The 20,918-nt window shown below is 39.4% G+C and overlaps 1 protein-coding gene across 2 annotated transcripts in view; it reads right to left on the reverse strand.

Annotated features, from left to right (window-relative positions):
- Nucleotides 1-2,090: 2,090 nt before the first annotated feature.
- LOC140924192 (synaptosomal-associated protein 25-like) overlaps nt 2,091-20,918 on the reverse strand; it is a 59,085-nt gene continuing 40,257 nt past the window's right edge. For both annotated transcript variants that reach the window (XM_073374229.1, XM_073374228.1), the window contains exons 6-9: nt 18,805-18,865; nt 11,940-11,984; nt 3,186-3,285; nt 2,091-2,757 (exon numbers count right to left, since the gene is read on the reverse strand). In XM_073374229.1, coding sequence (XP_073230330.1) covers nt 2,689-2,757; nt 3,186-3,285; nt 11,940-11,984; nt 18,805-18,865 — 275 coding nt within the window. In that variant the 3' untranslated portion in view covers nt 2,091-2,688. The remainder of the gene's footprint in view (nt 2,758-3,185; nt 3,286-11,939; nt 11,985-18,804; nt 18,866-20,918) is intronic.

Raw genomic sequence — 20,918 nt, forward strand, 5'->3', positions numbered from 1 at the left:
TAATTTCAATCTGTTTCAATCTTGTCCAGTTTTGCCCATCCGTGGCATCTGTTTTTTCTGTTGTGTTATTTTAACCTTCCTTTAATGAATTAAGCGGTTATTTGTGTTTCTCCTAATTTGGGCATTTTATAATTTCCTAATTTGGCTGAATTTCGTGACACAGCTCCTTTAAACTGGTTCTGGCAGCATACAAGCGTCAAGACTTTACTCTATCATACTCTATCTGTATGTCCGCGTTCTGTCTGTTAAGGTGTTCGTGAAAATCGTCGATCCGAACTGTACCTCTTTGGTTACGTTACGTTGACGACACATTCACCGCCATACACAAAGACGGAATCGACGATTTTCACGAACACCTTAACAGACAGAACGCGGACATACAGTTCACCAAGGAGATCGAAGAAAATGGTTAGATACCTTTTCTAGACTGTTTGGTCACTCGCGACAACAACAAACTAAAAACGACTATTTCCAGAAAACCGACACATACCGACCGATTACTAGACCAGTCTTCGTGCAACTCGACCTCTCTCAAGGCTACTACTATCCGGACTCTGACGAGACGAACACAACTAGTTTGCGACTCACCTGACAGCCTACAAGACGAGACTGATCATCTTAACAACGTTTTTAGTAAGAACAATTACAAGACCGACTTTGTTAGACGGAACACTCACAGTAACAGTGATTCCAACACTCAGACCAATTCTGGCCCTGTTACGACAGCGACTACACCGTACATCAGAGGCACCTCTGAAACTATTGCACGTATATTACAACCTTACAATATACGTGTTGCACACAAACCAATAACCACTTTACGGCGATTGCTTACTAATGTCAAAGACAAAGACAAACCGGAGGACAAACGGGGAGCAGTATACAAGATCAAATGCTGTGACTGCCAGGCTTCTTACATTGGTGAAACCAGCCTAAGCACGCGACTGACCGAACACAAACGAGCAATGAGGAATGGTGACGTCAACAATCACATTGCTGAGCACCATTTACAGACGAAACATCAAATTGAATGGGACTCTGCGACATGTATAACGTATTCTACAGACTACCATCAACGTCTTACTTTAGAAAGCTGGTTTACTAACTTAGAACAAACGCCACTGAATTGTAGCCAACAGTTACCAGCGCCGTACAAACGACCTATTGACGAGATCAAGCAAAACTAACTACGAGAGAACGACTGGAAAACTGACCAGTTGACTAACAATAGACGACTTTTTAACTGTGACAATAGACAGATCGAAACGCACCAATTACTGATTACGAGTCTTGAAAGCCAATAACATCACGGCTTAACTGACAGACGACCAATAACATCGCGACGTAATTGACCAATCAGATCAATAACGAGAGTATAATACCATCAACTGACGTGATACAACTCACTTTGGCTCTGAAGATGACTACCGCACAGGTTGTCGAAACGTGAGTCACTGTCAACAACGACAGTCCTATTCAGGACTACGTTCATCCGGGCGATCAAACTCAACCCACTTTTGAAATGACTCCTGGTTTTTTCACAGTCGTCTATTGCTTGTCAAATTTTCAGTTCTCCAGTCGTTCTCTCGTAGTCAGTTTTGCTTTATCTCCTTTTGGATTCTTGGGCAGTGGTTTTGCCCAAATATTCCGGTAAATTGTCTCTATAAAAGAAAATACACTAAGGAATACAACTATGGTAGCGTCAAGGCATATTTAACGGAAAACATCTTACTTCTGGTTGACGTGAGTTGCTCAAAAACGCCTTTGCTTAAGTTTTCTAATAATTGATAATGACGCAGACTGCACTGCATGTTTCTTCAACTAAGCATCAAAAAACGATTGTTTGCGCGTATCAAGAATTCTTTGAAAAAATCAATCACTTCAAAAAATCAGTCCCAGTGACTTTGGTCTTCCCGTCTATAACAAGTGATCGCGGAGTTACGCGATCAGTATTTGGGTACAGGTGAGGCGCTGAGGGTTTGAAAACCTGCACGTCTTTTGGCCAAAAGATCCTGAAATACGTACCCTGTTTAGGAAAACACCCTAAATTTCATCACCCAGGGCTAAGGAACAATGTACGCCGTCTTGCTTTAAAATTTATTTATTGACAATTGCAATTGAGAAAATTAATGTTACAGCCATTGCTTTGGGATACTTAACGTACAAAAAACTTCAATGGAGCAGTTCAAATAAATAGTGCATGCTATACCTTACGTATAATTAGGACAAAGCTACCACAAACCAAGATGCACATTTCGGAAGCTAAAAAAATTGCATAGTGCCATTGTGGGTATAAAGAAGACACGTTTAAACCCAATTCATGTATTATTCGCCCATCGCTGAATACCAGCTTTCCAACCTGTCAAAATAGAAGTTCCACGCTATGGGCAACGCATATTTTAACATTTTAATCATGAACTCAGTTCTCGTCACCTCCCTTTAGTCTATGGAGTCTTATTGTCTTAGTCTTATTCTTGTAGTCTTACAGACTTAGGATGAATGAATCAAATCTCTTGTAAAGAAAATATATCTCGGTGTCTATAAGAACTTATTTTTTTACGTCATCGTTAATCTAGTCTGACAAATCAGCAATTGATAGCCTTATTGAAGGCAGTGTTAATAACAAACCATGCAGGACAAGAGAACTCAGCGCTGTTACAGTCAATGACTATGATATAAGAGTACAGTTTAGATGTTTCTCAGGATATCCTCTGTTGTCGAGTTTGCCAGTTGAATTCGCACATCATTTGCTTCAGCCTGCAAAACAATTGCAAGAAGCTTTTACTAAGTAACAATCAGAGCAAAGTCGGTCATAAACTCGATCTTCGGAAGAAAACTGTTTCGCCTAGTTAACTTTCAAAAGGCTCTGGACAACATATTTTGTTCGCCTTTGGAACATCTAGACTTACTGATAATATATACTTAAACTCTCTTGAGTATGTTTCACGCAGTGGAAATATTGTTTTTCGTTCATAACTGATCACATTCTAGACTTTCTATCCATTGACCCAATTTTCGAAACTCAACGAATATGCACTGATCTCTGACGTCCAACAAGTTGACTGGCCTGAACTCTTTCATGGCATGGATAATAACAATAATGTCATATCTTCGTGCTTCATAACTCAGTCCAGTGAAATAATTAACTCTCATGTTTGTACTCAAAACCTCAGGCACTTTTTTACCTTTGCATTAATACGATCCAGCTGTCTGTTCTGTGTTTCAATCTCGTTCCCCATGTCTATTGCCATAGATTTTAAGTTGCCAACAATGTTTGAAACCTGACTGTAAAAACCAAAAACAGGAACAATAATAAAGATGGTAAAATAGTGGCTTCCAAAACGTCAAATTCACCCAAGCAATTTACTGATTATCCACCAAATTATGACTTGCTAGTTCATTCTTTTTCAACCCTGTATCTCCTTCTGAAATTGACTCTGAAACAACGACTACCGTATTTATCCGAATAAGCACGCAACCTCGACTAGGCGCCCACCTCGAATATGTGCTCAACCTAAAAGCAGAAAAAGTTAATAAACGCCCGGCCTCGAATAAGCCTCCATTCCAACCCCCTTCCCTCCCACTCAAACTCCATAATTGAAAATGGTGAAAATTTAATAAGGGCCCAGGGCGGTTAATCGAATATATTCAACTTAACTTTCAAACGGACTGAACTGATGACAGCCGATCAGCCATTACACCATGAGCAACAACGAGTTTAGAGTGATCGGAGATGGTGCAATTTAACAGTAAATTACTATATATGAGAAGTCTAGAACAAAATGTGTGACATGTAGATAAGGGTCACATTTTACTTCCCCCCCCCCCCCCCAAAAAAAAAAAATAGTCTGGGACCGGTTCTCAATACGGAGCCTGGTCCCAGGCTACAAAAAATCCCATGTAAAATGTAATTGTAACAGCCTTATAAATAAACACAACTGTGTATTTTAAGGCACGTAACAAAAACTTATGATTACTGGCCTTCTATTTCGATTCTGTTACTCTACAAGAACGTTCTTAAAATCGGTGTGCTTGGAGACTAGATAAGAAATGAAGTGATTAAATTTACACGAAACAGGATTTACTCGCTAAAGGTTTTTCACTTCCTGCTTTATTTTATAGAGGGTTGAGTCGGACGAAGCGTGGCTTCGGCCACGCAACGATTCTTATTCCCAGTTTCCACGGTCTTCGAGAGGAATGGCTGGGACCACTACCCTCGTTTTGCGTACTAAATACGAAGAAAAAAAACGGCTTCCAGATTATGAGTCTCGCTGCTTACGCAAGCGCAAGCGAGAGAGATGTACTAAAAAGTACATCTCCTCAGAATAAAAGTGACATGGTGCCATGATTCATTGTTTCTTAAATAGGCCATGTCAGCTGGAGAGCATGAACGCTGAGATAAAGCAAATTACTTTCAACTGTCAAAATTCTATTGATTTTACGCGTGACTTTCTCTGTCAAGAATTTACGAGTTTTGGCTCCTAATGTAGAGACGTTTTATAAGTGAACTCGGTTTGGATAAGAGATATTTTGATAGAATTTACGGAACGTTTCTTCTGTGGTTAAGCTAGATCAAGTTCCCTCAATTTCGTTGTCAAGAATAAATTGTTAAGACAATTTTACTTGTAGTTTTGAAGGCCAAAAGCGGGATGCCATTCATAAAATAGAGCGCAAACAAAAATTCAACAAAAACATATCGTCTTAGTCAATAAGATAAATCAAAGTTTTAATTGTTTTATAAATGAACTACAAAGACTATAGACCAAAGTCACTATAGACCAAAGATAAACACCAGCGCCCAGTTGTTCGAAGGCCGATTAGCGCTTAACCCGGGGTTAAATTTAATCCGCGTTTCTTTTTCTTGTGTTCAAAAGTATTTTCTAGGATAATTTTCTCTGTTATGTATAGAGTTTCCAATCATCAACATGTAGACTGAAAGAATTAAAAACTGAAATGTCTTTTAAGCTTTCAAATCCGAATTCAAACAACTGAACAACTCGGCCCAACACTGTTTAAAATCATCAACAACTATAATTTAAATGGTGATGCAGCAAGAGACGCTGTTTTTGATGTCTTTGTTTTGATCTTCAGGGAAACGCACATTGATCGCGCAAAATTGTTTGATCGTTCCGAATCACTGCGACGTTGAGAAAAACAGAACCAAGTATCACAGGTATACTACTCCGTTGTAAGTAGTCCGTGAACAAAAATGGAAAGTAAACTCCGCTGTTTTCCGAAAATATGCTCGAACACAATGCAAACAGTTCAAAGACACAGACTGAAGACACGGTATTCACAGGATCTAACTCGTACTGGTGTCTATCTAAGTCCGTTGAGAACAAGCTGGACCAGCAAACGGTCGTGTTTATCGTTGCCGTGAATCAAGATAAATACATGATGGAATCTAGCCGAATTCTAAAACGTTTCCTTCGCCAGAGGTTTAGTTCCGTCACGAAACTCAAGGCCATGCTGTTGTATTAGTTTAACAATAACAGCCGCCGTCAACTCGATAGCCGCTTCATTATATGTCCACATACTTCGAGCACAAAAAAAAAGCCAGCAGCCTCTAAAAGAACTCACCAGAAAGGTTCTGTGAACTTTAAGGAAGATTCCATCACTCATTGTGGAGTAGGCAGGGTAATTCGCTACCAGTGCAGCGGCCGCTGATAAGAGAACACCGAAAACCACTTTAAAAAATTCCAAGGGCAAACAATTTCAAAAATCACGCAAAAAAACTTCTTCTATAATCACCATAGAACGATTCTTGACACAAAACTTCGCTAACTATCAAACCATGGCTCAGATCTAAACAGATCAATAAAAACAGCGCTTCCAAAATCTCCATCAGAACTTGAAAGTTTTCAATTTTTTTTTCATTAGCTCGCGCATGCCCCACGGGTGACATTATTCTAATATTTACGGAAGTTAAAAATGTTCGATTGGCAGGAATTTGTTTCACGCTGAAGCAGATTGCTCGAGATCGATGTTTTTGAGGATAATTATTCACTACCTATCAGCACACAGGGATGTGGTATTAACACAGGGAAGTTTAAGAGCAAAGAAACGTAGTCTTCACAGACCTTTAAAACACAGCCTCCACCAACACAGACTTGACTTGACCTTTAGAAAAGTACAGCGGTCAGCGGTACTAGGACTTAGCATGTGTTTTATCTGTCGATCGTAGCCTGGCGTCCGCCATATTGTTATCGTTATTCCACCTTTGGATGCCAGTACATCACCAGCTTTCTTGCCGGCCGAGACTTGTGTTCCAACTTTCCAAACTCATGAAGTTTGCGGGAAGCTCTTGACAGTTTAGCCTTTCAAAGCCCAGGGACCTGACAATGTGCCATGTCGTATTTTGAAAGAATTCGCCTATAAATTAGCGGAACCTGTTACCACAATTTTTAACGCATCCCTTGCTTCTGGAATTGTTCCTGCTATTTGGAAAGATTCAAACATCACACCAATCCCAAAGATCCAGTCTCCTACAAATGAAGGTGATTTCAGACCTATATCCCTAACGCCCTGTTTGTCTAAGGTTTTAGAGGACTTTGTGGTCATGTGAATGATTGACGATATCAGGAATTATTATTGCCCCTAACCAGTTTGGCTGCTCAAAAGGTACATCCACTGCGTTTTGCCTCCTCGACATGATGCACCTGGTTGTCCTATCTAGATTCACCTAATAAACACCTCCGTCTTTGCTTCTTGGACTTTTCGAAAACCTTTGACCGTATTAGTCATAACGTACTGATTAGAAAACTGGTAGATTTAGGTGTTCGACGGTGTCTTATACCATGGATCATTAGATTCCTTTCAGACCGAAGACAACGCGTAAAAATTGGAGAAGCGTTTTCGGACTGGCTGCCAGTCAATGCCGGTGTACCCCAGGGAACTAAACTGGGCCCTATCCTATTTCTCATCTTGATCAATGACTTATCCAAAGCCACTCCTAAGACAAATCTCTGGAAGTTGGAAGACGATGTTTCTATTTCGGAATGTCTTACTAAGAACGGTGGTGCGTCCATTCAGTCTACATAAGACACTGTCAGCTCCTGGGCTTCGACGAATCTGATGAAGCTTCATGCTAAAAAGTGTAAAGAGCTACGTGTGTGCTTCTTTAAAGCGACCCCTCAACTACCCCCCTCACGAATCGATGGACAAGTACTCGAAACAGTTCATTCGCACAAGGTTCTAGGTTTGGTTATCCAGGACCATCTGAAATGGAATGAGAACACCTGTATGACTGTATCCAAGGCATCCAAGCGTCTGCACATCATCCGTGTTCTACGTAGAGGTGGCGTCAGTGCAGCTGATCTTCTTGCTATCTACGTCGCTCCCGTACGTTCCGTCCTAGAGTACTGTTGCGTGGTTTGGCATAACGCCCTTCTCGCCTACCTGTCTAGTGAAATAGAGCGGGTCCAAATGCGAGTTTTAAGGATAATATACCTTCGATCCTCATACCAGGAAGCCTTACAACGTGCTAAAATCGCTAGCGTTGAAGACAGGCGCAATGAACTCTGTATGAGGGTTTTTGATAAAATTACCAAAGGCGGACCCTTGTCAAAACATCTAACCCCGACAAGGTCTATTGCCCATGACTACTCCCTTTGAAACTCTAACTCTTGGACGTCTTTTAAATGTAAAATCGAGCGTTTTAGGCGAAGCTTTTTCGCTAGTACTGTCCTAATGACAAACACAACATCTTTCAAAAATTAACCGTTAAATGTTTAAATTTTAAAAATTGAATTCTTAGTATAACTTTTTTTTAGTAGCTATGATTGAAATTTATGTAACTCTTGTAGGTTTTACTATTTTTAATTATTTTGTAAACCCAGTCCCAATTAGGTTTTTGTAATTTTCCGAACCTTGTAGACACATTGTAATTCATTTTTAACGCGAGAATGTGTCGATTAAACATCTTTATTATTATTATTGAAATAGAGAGATAAACTTGAAGTAATTATTATCTCTCTTAGCCTTCTCACATGTAATTAACTAATAACTAAGTTAATAATGTAAATTGTAAGCAATGATGTTGTAAATTAGTATTACGTATGTTGATGTAAGTGATTTCCATTTCCTTTTTTTGTTCTCTTTCCCTTTTAGTGTGGTTCTGTATTTTTTTGTATTTCAACGTCATTATTGCAAATAAAAATAAAAATTTAAAAAAGGACGCTTAAAAATCTTTGGCATTAATCCTCAGTTTCAAATTGCAGTCCTGATGCAACAAACAACTTCATAGCCATAACTACAACCAGTACGTTTTTGATACCTGTCAGTATAAGATGTAGTATTACTTAGCTGGCATCCTTCCACTTTCTCCGTAATTGCCTTATAATCTGCGTAGATAACATAAGGCACCAGCATCTGCTTGCGGTAATTTTGGAACTGGAGTATATTCTTTGCTTTTTGGGCATCCTGATAGCCTGCTCACCATTGATGACAATGCAATTTACCTTATGCTTTGTAAGCATCTCTTCTGTGCTAAAACATTGTAAACAGTGTATGCCAAAATGCTTTCTATGACGACTTTTGGTCTTATTATACATCAATTTATTAAAGTCCTTAATAAGTACACAATTTTTCTTCTCTCCTTCAGTAATCACCAGTAGGTTAAAAACATCTTCATTAGATCCTTTGGATATATAGATAGGGTAAAACTGTTTATCCTCATAACCAAAAACATTAATATTTATCCTATTCTTACACTCCAGTTTAGCATAACCTTTCATATTAGGAAATATTTATCCAGAGAATCAACTGAGAAATTAGTTCATGCTTTTATTAGTAGTAGATTAGATTATTGTAATAGCCTTCTGTATGGAATCCTGGAATATCAGACTATGAAATTGCAACGTGTTATGAATGCGAGTGCAAGACTTATATATCGTGCGCACAAGTTCTGTCATACAACACCTCTACTCGCAGAGTTACATTGGTTACCAGTGCGTTCCAGGATACATTATAAGATACTCTTGATAACTTTTAAAATTTTGCATGGCCTATCACCTAAGTATCTTTCAGATTTAATTAGTATTCAACAGCCTTCGTCCTACCATTTGAGGCACAACGACAATGGTCGTTTGTTGGAAAGACAAAGTGTGAAAACAAAGAAAACATTGGGAGACAGAGCTTTCCAGGTAGCTGCTCCTTTCCTGTGGAATAAGCTGCCAAGGTCCGCGCGCGAAGCAACGAACTTAGAATCTTTTAAGACTTTAATTAAGACATTTTTCTTTAAGGAATCATTTCAGTTATCTTAGTTTATCTATATCTTTATTTTTAATCATCTTTTACCCATTTTATGTAAATGTTTTTTTTAATGATTTTTATAGAAAGATTTGTAAAATTTGTAGTTATTAATTACTGTTGTGATGCGCTTTTGGAATATTTTATAGAAAAGGCGCAATACAAATAATAAATGTTATTGTTATTATTGTAACACTAACAGCAAACTCTATACCCTCGTAATCAAATTTAGTTATCTCTATCTCTCTCTCTATCCGATTTGTTGATCTGCTGGGGGTCTTTTTTCTGTGGATTCAAAAATCTTGCGTGACACCAGCGGAAACACTCATTATTGTCATTTTTTATGTTCACCAAACCCCGGCTTGAATTCTGTAGCTCCACTGGTAATGGTATATAAGATGATCCCTTTGTTGGTTCATACACAGCATTTCATACACATACACATGTTCATACACGTCTATTGCCCAGCTACTACCTTTTGATAACCAAACACCAATGCCATTCAATAATTGCTGCTGCGATAATTCCAAACTTGGAAAAAAATCATTTGGGTTAATTAGAATTTGTGTCCGACTATTAAAATATATTGGATGTGAATATATAGTCTTATCATCCTTCCTCTTATTAAAAATAACCACAATAGTCTCCACAAATTTAAAAAACTTCATATTGTTTAACATAGTACTAAACAATCTGCTTATTGCTAGCCTTGTATTTTGTAACTCTACTATGGCATCTCTATTAGACCTCAACTCTATCTCATATGATTTGGTAAAACCATTTAGAGCTCTTCGTTTTTCATTTATTTTAGTTCTAGGAGCTGGTACTGGCTGTTGCTTCTTAGTCCTAGGAAATGGAATAGGCCTATCTTGAGTCCTTCTTGTTGGAGCGCGTATAGGGTATCTTGCTTCTTCACCTCTCATTTGAACAGCGGGGATAGGGCGTCTTGCTTCTTCCTGCATTCTAACTAAATTTTGGAGTTCACTCGTTGTGATCCCCGATAATAACCGCCTCATTAATTCATTGCGATTGGTCCTCGTATTATTACTATATATCATTATTTCTCTCATCTCACTGCACATCGGCATAATAGTATAAAGTCACATTTCTTTAAGCTGTTTTAGGTTTCCCAAGGTCAACTACCCTCCCCTACTCCAATTTTTACCCAACACTAGATTACTTAATCGATCATCATCCTCTCTACCATTTTTGTGTTTTACATACATTCCCGAAGGTAATTCCGCATTCCAACACTCCCAAATAAACGTATCTCTTAATACCATAACTTTACCCATTATTTTGTGCTTTAACTTCACAAACGACCTTTCGTTCAAATATCTTTTGACCTCACAGGGGTCACCAGACTTTATATTAACTATTTTACCCTGCTTTGTAACACCTTGATCTATAAACAAGGGGTGCCTCTTAATTGCATCATCATCATCTTCCGGGGCCTCATCCTTACTATCATCTTCCTCTTCTGGGTCCTCTTCTTCACCATTATCATCATCTTTCGAGGCCTCATCCTCACTATCACCTTCCTCTTGGGGAGCATCATCTGGTACAACACCAGACTCATCTGTATCCCCATCACTAAATTCCGAAATAGTATCCAATGACTCTGTCCGAGCTAAATTATCGTCATTTTGGGCCCCCAAAAAAGCAATATTTTGCTCCAATCAGGCTTGTCATAGCTGTTTTTTCATGCTCTAGAAGGGCTCGGAGAGTCTCATCATCGATTCCATATAATAATTCTCTGATCATGTCCTGACGCATGGTAATACTATTATAGGGCGACATTTCTTTAAGCCATTTTGTCCCAAAATCCAATCAGCCACCTCAAAATTGCTGACCTCAGCAAAATCCCATGGTCAAATCCAAAATGCGCTAGAACGCCTATTTACCTAACTACTATTATGATATGGGACAGAGTTCTCCTGTCACCTCATCATTAATTTCGTCGTAGTTATTGACCAGGGTTTTGTTTCAATGGCCGGTAATCTAAATGATTTTGTGCCTCGGTTGTCCGGCTCACAACCTTTCTGATAGAACGTACTGAAATTTGATTTGCATTAACGTTCAGAGTCTGTGCCAGGGTCTTTCAAGTTCGCAGGGGGCCTTGGTTTTTGGACGCTGCATTATGCCAAGTACAAAGACCCAGAGGTCCACATTTCTCATGGGCGCCTTCTAAGAAACTCTTCAAGTGACCGCACAGGATCTCGTGGTGTTTCCCTATGTTTCGCGTTCAAGCCACCGGAACGGGTCATAAACTTGGGTTCTCATTGAACCATACGCAGTTCGCCACTAATGGGTTGTGATGGTCTTAAAGCCCTAGAAACCTTAAGTGCTCGCAAAAAAATGTTTGAAGTTAACATTTGTGAATGCCCGTTCATTGTGGTCGCCTAACAGGCCTGAACAACGACTCTTGGCCTCAGTGGTCACAATCTTATTTACACAGTTATGCTGTTACAATGTACAATCAGTTCTCTACAAGGCACTGATTTGTTCCCGTAACTTATTACAGTACAGTATTACTTCCTGTCTTAATTTTTTAAGTCATTTAGCAGCCGAAGACGCACTACCAAACCATTACCGAACTACTGACCCTGAATTTGCACCCTTTTCGCCGGCTGATTGTGTCCCACAATTATAAAACAATAACTTCAGTGATGATCTGGAGCATAACTCACCCAAGGTTTTCATCCATTTCGTCCTCCCTGGCATCTCCTGTTATCCTAGAAATAATTTAATAACCGAAAACAGAGATTTTTTAGATTACTTCATTAATTGGTTTATAAATAGAAATACGCGATAATAAAATGACAATAAAGTGATGATAAAATCCCGTAATTAACTACCAATAAGGGAGTTCGCCTCTCTTTTTACACAACGTGTAAGACTTCCTACCAAATTGGCAAACTCTTTCAAATCAACTAGTCTCCAGTACCTCTCAGTTGCTGGCCCTTATTTTCGACATCCTATATTAGTATATACTAAAACAGTGGATACTGTATTCCGCGTGCTCAAAGTCGGAATATCCATTGCTATTCACTGATTCACCCTCCAGCTCCTCCGAGCGAGCGACGCCAAACTCGCGAAGAAGGTGACGAAATTCTGCTTGAAAGCTTTAACAGGAAAAACTTTGTCAGTTCTACTTGAATTTATCGATGGGACCAGTGGAAAAGATTTTTGTATTTTATATTTTACATGTTCAAAAATGAGCTTAAAACTAAATTTAACAGTTTTTAAGTGAATGGTTTTAAATACAAAGAGAATTCATGACTCCTTTTGAAGAAAATTCCCTACAATAGCTAAAAAAATGCCTTTCAGTTTTATTGGACCACAAGAAAACGCGACGGCCTTTCAGTCATTTGCGCGCCAAAATTGTAATCGTTGGCAGCAGTTAATGAGTTGAAAACCATGATTTTTGTGCTCAATTATCTCACTGTTTTAGAATAGACTAAAAAACAACAACAATTAATCACCTCAGTGCCGGTGGCTAGTAGTAGATATCCACCACCAGCCAACTCCACTTCAGTGAACAATTGTCATCCATTGATGCCATATCAGTGGATATAGCAAACGTCTTAGAACTTCTAGCGTGTTCCAGGCTCTCAGATACTGGGGAAGGCGCGAAAGAGTGGGGAAGACGCGAGAGTGCTTTCTCAATACCGCGGACCCGCCTATCTCGGAGCCTGGAACAGGCTATACAAATTCGGTCATCCCTAGCTGCTTATCAAGAAATAACAGGGGGATTTGAGCCCAACAGAAACGAAGAAATATTATTTAACAATTATTCGCCGAAGGCGAAGGTCGAGGGGATTATTCAACAATATTAACTGAGCCTGAGGTGAATAATTGTTTTAGTATATTGACACGAAGTGATCTCAATGGAATCAGAAAGGAGACCATTAAAAAACGATTAGTTTGATTGACGGGTGAATTCATGCGTGAACACGAAGCCGTAAACAGTGGATGCCCAAAATTTAGATCTTTACAGTACCTTCAGACATGGCAAAAGGCAAATCATCGTTTTAATCTTTTTGTATCGAGTTTTGTAAGCTTTAGCATCAACGGTTTAAAAGAAAACGCCGAAAATTTAAATTACTACCCAATTCTGAGAAGAAAAGTAGAGCTTTATTTGTTTCTGTCAACTCACCGTAAATGAGAAAGTTTTCTTTGTCGCTTCTTGCAAATGCTGTCAACAGCGGCTACGATCAAGGTGAGCGTTGTTTATCTCCAAAGTTCTTTGCCTTGTCAACTGGCTGGCACGTACAGTTTTCGAAAATATTTGCCTTCCTCTTTTCTCCATAAATTAACTTCTATTTATAGGCAAAATTGGTCTTGCCAGAAAATCCCGAAATCACAAAACAGTGACAAAGCGACCTCGTTTTCCTGTAGTGGTAAACATAGCTTCGAGCGTACAAAAAGTCAGCTACAGTAAACCACTTCACAATAAATCACGCCGTTTAAACACCATGAAGTCTTTTCTTGCCTTCAAAGTCATCAGCACTTGGATATTCGTGTATTTTCAAAAAGGCTTTACTATGAAACTTTGGCAAAACACCCAGTTCACGACAGCGATTTTGTTCTGCTTAATATTCACCGCCTAGCGCGGTGAATATAACGTCATAGTCCGAGATAGCTAACCAATCAGATCGCTTGAATTACCAAGATCACTGAGTGTGTATATACGAAAAATAAATAATGAAACCGACTATTACATACACTGAGATGTACAGTATGTGGTCCTTTGTCCGGACGAAAAAGACGTAAATGAGTATTTCTTATCTTAGAAGAGGGGTAGTGAGTTGAAATGTGTCCTGTTAGTTGCCGTAATATTTTACTAACTAGTGACAAACCGGCAGCTTCTGAACTTTGCCAAAAATCCTGGATCATAGAAAATAACCTCGGGGTTTGAGGGCCCCTAGTCCGGCAAAAGGTTCCTTAGTCCGGCCACTTTGTAAGCCGGAATGCAAACTGTGCGCAAAAAAGAACGTTCCAGGCGCAAACTGATCTACATTCCTGTATATTTTCTATAGGAATCATTTAAAACTTTGAAACCAAAATGGGATTTCTGTGCAAAGAGCAAAAGTTGATCTTATGAAGACGAGGGTTTTTTTCGTTTCTGTGCGAATGTGCGTCGTGCAGTTACGATGCGACGGCAGCGAAATCACTACTATTTTATATGAATTCAATCCAGCTTAGAGAGAAAGAAAGATTTAATTTGTCGTCGCTTGTTTACGGCCTCATAAAAAAATTTCCCATCAGGAAATTTGATGCCTTAAAGTACGGAAAAACGGGCAACAAAAAACGTGCAACTTGTTTTGCAACATTGCTGCAAAACGAGTTGAATAGCGATGTTGCACGTTATAAGGCCCACGTAAAACCTGTCTTGCAACAGATCAGGTTGTTAACAGGTTTGAACATGGGTGGTAAAACGCGCAGAACATTGCTTTTCAACTCGGTTTGCAGCAATGTTGCAAAACACGTTGCACGTTTTTTGTTGTCCGTTTTTCCGTACCTTGAGTCGTGCTGCAACGGCAAAGAGATCCGACCAAAAAGCGTGCGCCATCATGCATGTGCAGTCCGTGCAGAGTAACGTTTTGCTTGTTAAAAACCATTGCTTTAATGTTTTGACTTTGCTAAAGCTCCCCAATGAATCCAATCAGACGAATATAAGCTTCTTTTTTATGGCCTTCTATATCATTACTTAAATTAATAAAGTGCATTGCTACATGTACTGGGAGAAAGTCTTGAGCAATATGTTTAACTTGAACGTAGCCTGAATTTCATCCGATTGCTTCGAGTCGTTTTTCTCCTCTCAGCAACGTCTGAAGCCCGAGCTTTTGACCCTTCACGGCCGACTGATTTTGGAGTGTGAAGTTCGTATCCCCTTCCAAATCAATTAAGCGCATCCAATGGGATTCCTTCCTTCATTGAGCTGTCATTGCTCTTGTCATCGGTAAACTGCGGGGGATATTTATTGCAAGCAAAAGAAAACCCAGATACTAATTTTCTTCACGGTTGTTTCGCATGATGAACTTGATAGTGTAGGCAACACATGACTTTTACTCATGCTAAAATGCTGCTTGTTTTTAGCACGACGGATATTGATATCCAAATCTCAAAGAATGGATTACAGCTAATAAACTAAAACTACATCAACTATGGAGAACTGCGATGTGACTCAGTCATGACTGCTCATGAATTTTAACTAACGCTTGTTTTTCTGAAGATAATGTGAGTCTTTGGACTGGAGTGCGTAGTTCCTCCTTTGGTGATAACTTTTGAAAAAGATTACATTTGTAACAGCCTTGCGACTGTTCTGTCATTCCCACTTTGTGATCGGGCAAGACCATGGTTTCGGTTCTCCACGCGAACCTCATGCGGTTGCTGGGTTGGCTTTCTTCTTAGTTGCTGCTACAAGAGCAACTCTAGTTACTTGCTCTGTGCTGTTATTTGTTCTGCTCTAGTTATTTGTTCTGCAAATCGTGATTATGTCAAGTGTTGATAGCGGCTGGCGCGTTTTTGACCCATGTTGACAGATTTCCATGGAAGAGGCAATCAGAGTTCTGCGTTGTGAGAGCAACGCATTAGTTCAAAAGCTTGGGCTTTGTCTGTAGTCCCTCATTTTTCTCTCTCCTCGCCGCGTGTCGCCTTTTCTCGCGTGGGGTGATTTTCACGCGCGCTCGCGTTTCGCTCGCTCTACTATCCCTGAGGAAAAATGGGGACTACTCGTAGCCTAGATTTTGATTGGTTGATTGTCTAAACATTCGCATAATTAGGTATAATTATGAGAAATTTTAGCGGGATTGTTGCTTGATATTCAGCTGATCACATCCCTGGTATGCTTGCGTAAGGTTCAAACATTTCGATAACCTTTACCGTGAACACTAGCAAAACCGGCCTCGTCTTTGAAACTGAAATGCTAAATTGAACTGCGAAAGAAGAATCATTGCGGAGAGTCGGTAGGTTTTCCATTTAGAGCCGCTTTGTGGTTTCGGCAGTGGTTTTGATTATGCGAAGTTTCTGAGTTGTTATTCGACCTTTTAGCTATTTTCACCGTCAAGTGAGATGATTCTGTTAGCTTTTCTTTCTTGTTTCCTTTTTTTCTTCGTTAACGACCGAATAGCTTCTTTTCAATTAAAGTTAATCGTGGTGTATTTGAACTAAGTGTTCTGTGCGTATTTATTTGCGACCGAGTTTGATCGTGGAATTACAACCGGTTCAGAGTACTGCATGCAGTTGATAATTTGAACGTTAAACATGAAGTATCATCGAAAAAAAGTAAAGCCATTCTGTATCATGCAGACATTTCCAATCGATACTTCTTGTTTTGTTTAACTTTTTGCATGAATTAAAGCAAATGAGTAGTGACGTCACCGGACGGCATTAACGGCCGGTCGATTCAGATGTTGCTGAGGGAGTAATAACGACTCGAGGTAATCGGATGAAATTCAGGCTAACTTGAACGCTGCATGCGGTTTAAATTATTTACTCCGGCCAATCACTGAAAGTGCCTTATTACTTAAAATTATGTGACTCAAAGTTGAAAGATCCCTACCTCAATTCAGGAATCTCTTAAGATTAAAATTTACTAAGGACTAAACGAAACGAAAACTGAACTTTATGAAGATCTCTTTTCAAACACTATTTGGCGGGTTTACTTATCGTTCGGTGGCCGGACCAAGAACCTAGTACGCAAAACTTACTTTGGAATATTAACTACAAATTCGGTTTTAAAATTCAACCTGTCGACCGACTTTTTTTGCAAGTCGAAAGAACATTTCTTGCACGCCATGTACACCAAAAATTAGCTTTCCCAGCGCACTTAATCGCATATGCGTGAATTCAAAATATATCCAAGTAATTTAAGTCGCCATAAAAAAGACAAATGCCAAAAAAAACTTCACTACGTTCGCGTTAACTTGATTTTCCAGCGCTTCGCTTGGATCAGGAAAACTCCGAATCAACCTGAAGAAGGTAAACAAATCAATAAATACTGGGAAAGTTTTGTTTGTACTGTAATCAAATGTTTCTGAAAAATTGTATCGCAAAGTAAAACCGGCTGGACCTAGGGCTGGCCGAACCAAGGAACACATACTGTACTCACTAACATGTCCAAAATTCTATATTCAACTGAGTTCTAGACTAGGGAATCAGAGAAGCAAAGGACGTTTTTTATTAGATAAAAATGCACATCAGCATAAGGCCTGCGAAAACAGCCGACATTTTGCGAGGCAAACACTGATTACTCCGCGAAATGACATCTGAGAAACGAGTGCAGAAATTCCCAATTGATGACGTGCCTCTAAATAGTCCTGGGTAGTGCTTCTCATTGGTCGTGCCGCGAGAGAAATTTGCCTCAACCAATAAGGAGTACTAGCCAGATCTTTCGCGCCTTTTATACGTGCTTTGCATCGCCTTCGCTTCTTCGAGTTTTTTTCGGAAACTGAATAGAATTGTTTCGTATACCTCAGTAACTGATAATATTGTAGACAGCTTACAACACAACAGTACAGAAAGGGAAAAAAAGCAAATAAGCATGACTTGTACTTTTAATGGGAGCTATTTTGTCTTCTGTTTAGCTTATTCGAAATGACCATTTTACTCAAATTTATTCATTTTTCGCTAGCGTTATCGCTGAAAAATATTGTAGTCAGCTTACAAAGCAACAGTGGAGAAAGGGAAAAAATAAACAAGATTGAGTTGTAGTTTTAATAGGAGCTATTTTGCCTTCTGTTTAGCTTATTCAAACCGGCCATTTCACTCAAATTCATTCATTTTCCGCTGGCCATTGTAGACTCGGCACAAAAAGTTCAAATTACCATAAATGACCTAATAAACGCCCACTTCCAAATAAACGCCTCTTATCTAATAAACACCCCCTCTACGCTGTTAAAATTGTATTAAATGCCCCTCAGTGATAGACTCCCCAAATTTGAGTATTACTAAGAGGGAGCAAAATCATTCAATTCATTCAGTTTCTTGCTTAATTAACAAGGCTTTACGAATTTCAACTTGCTTATTGTCAAGTTCAAAGTAAGGATAGACTAACGATGGCAACACAATAACCCTTAGCGAAGATTCTGACATCGATGTTGGGATTTGAAAGAGCGATATGGATGATTAGACGGCCTAGACATATCAATTGATGCAGTGGATATTCCACTATTTTTAAACTCTCTTGATATCTTTTTCCGAAAGCATTAGTTTTTGAGCTTGTTACAGTTATAAGAAGAAACCCCTGAAATTAAATAGACGCCTCGGGTGTTTATTTATAGGTCATTTGCGGTATCTGTAATTTTGTATTGCTGCGCGATACCCTTACCCCCATTGTACTTTTTACTAATAGTCCCGAAAGTCGATATCGTTTTCTGTAGGTCATTTTCACGCTTTGTATGATACTAATACACATTCCTTGTTTGCGTATTTGAAATGTTACTCGTTCCATTTTTCATACGTCAGCAAGCTTCTGCGTAAATACTGTTCGCGCACACTTTCCTTGGAGTATTCTGTATGAATTTGACTATTCTCTTGAATATCACTTACTTTTGAATGTAGCCTGTTTTGGGTGTTTCTCCACGATTTCCATCTTGCTGATAACGCACACCTGGACGACGAAGAAATATGTTAATTTAATAAATTAGCAACCAAAGCTGACTGTAGGTCTGTGGTGGGAAATTTTTCGGACCAAAACTTATCACTTTAATGGTGTTTTTGAAGACGAGTTTACTGTACGGGTGCCCTGGGTGCCAGAGGCTTTTCATGCGATGTTTCCGGTTTCGGTCAAGTCTTAAAAAGTGACCCGCGCGCAAAAGCCTCTGGACAAGAGCGCCATCCCTTTGATAGCGCCGAGCCAATTACAACCCTGCTTATACCAAAACATCCAGAATCTGGATGTTTTGGTTTTGCCGATTGGTTCCTTGGAGATATCGAATGTTTCAAATGTTATGATTGGATTACAACCACAATAGGCGCGTGATCGGGACGCGGGTGGTTTGAAGCTAATATAGATCAAATCCAAACAATCCAAGCACACATCACGTACGTTTAGAATTGGAAATATCAGATGCCTGTATGTACGGAAGATTTAGATAAGGCAAATAGCCAAAGTAACAGGAACATTCGATGGTGTGGAGGAAATAAGTGCGGAACTAAGAGAGAGCATTGTAAATTATAATCAAAGGACAGACATTCTGGTGGTCTTTTGCGACCGGCTAGATGGAAAATCACTGCTGTTCCAGTTACTACCTGCCATATGGAGTCGGTGGGCACCACACGACATTTACCTCGTGCCATAATGGTACTTGTTCCAATGACTTTTTTCTCCAGCGGGTAGATTATGACTGAGCAAATGTGCATTAATTACTGCTTGTTTCATACTGAGAGGTCATGACACGCATTGATTTTCTGCGGTTTATTTCTGGTCGGCATTATTCGTCTTATTCGCCCTCTGATGCGAGTGGAGAACATTCCCTTTGTCTTCTTTTAAAACGTAAACTTCTTCCTTGAGGCAAAGTAAACTTTTAGGTTGGTTAATTTCTCCAATTGCCTCCTGGATCTGAATAACTTAAAGCGATTTACTTTTGTCCGTGAATGTGAAGGTTTCCTGCAATGTTTTGTCATGCTGGGTCCAGCTCGTTAGTAATTTTTGCAGGATGTTAAATTCTCCTTTAGTGATTTTTAGATCCAAATCTCGAAGAATGGATTGCATTTTAAACTGAAGCTACATAAATTATGGAGAACTGCACAGTGACAAGATTAGCAATGATTTTTAAACTACACCTTGCTTTTCTAAAGATAATGTGACTCTTTGAGCTAGAGCGCGTCGTTCCTCCCTTGATAATTACTTTTGAACAGGCCATTTGCACGATGGCGTCATTTTACTACTAGGACTAGAATCCCTTACGCTTTTCCTTTTATATCTAAATTTGGTAATCCCAGCGAGGATTAAATACCAAAAGCCCTAATTTGCACAAGAAAGCAAAACCCTGAAGGATTCTGGTTGTAGTAGTAAAATGACGCCATCGTGCAAGTGGCCTATGAGCTTATCAAACAGTCTCGCGACCGCGGCTTGGATTGACAGATTAGAGACAAGGTCAAGGTCCATCTAGCACGGTAAATCAAGGCGCTCTGCGCCAGAGGTTTTTTCTCGCGGCTTCGCCGCTCGTGTCTTCGCCCTTCGGCCGAACACGTGTCGGCCTGCGGCCGACTAAACGAAGCTCCCCGTCGCACGCGAGAAAAAACCTCTGGTACCCAAGTCTTGCTGTGCAAATCATCAAATCATCATCAGATAAAAATGTTCAATATCGATAACCGTGGGAAAAGTAAAATTTTTGGATGGCAAATAAATATATTTATAAGTTGTGTGTTTTCTTTTTAATACTAAGAAATGATATTTCACGGATACCCTTCCTTACTTTTCTCAGATTAAATTAACAGCCGTCTTAACTTCTTCACCGGAAGTCTGCTAGGTGGCTTTAACTCAATACGAGTATAATTTCTGTCATAAATAAATGCGCAAGAGGGGATCTCAGTTCCACTTCCTTCATTTCCTCCACAACAACACTTTCCTTATGTACAGTTAACTCCATACCTTCTCCAGCAATGTAACCAACACCGGTTCACTCCCTTACAAAACTTGCTGAAAATGCACAATCTCC

Source organism: Porites lutea, chromosome 14 (assembly GCF_958299795.1).
Source record: "Porites lutea chromosome 14, jaPorLute2.1, whole genome shotgun sequence".
In the NCBI taxonomy this organism is placed as follows: domain Eukaryota; kingdom Metazoa; phylum Cnidaria; class Anthozoa; order Scleractinia; family Poritidae; genus Porites; species Porites lutea.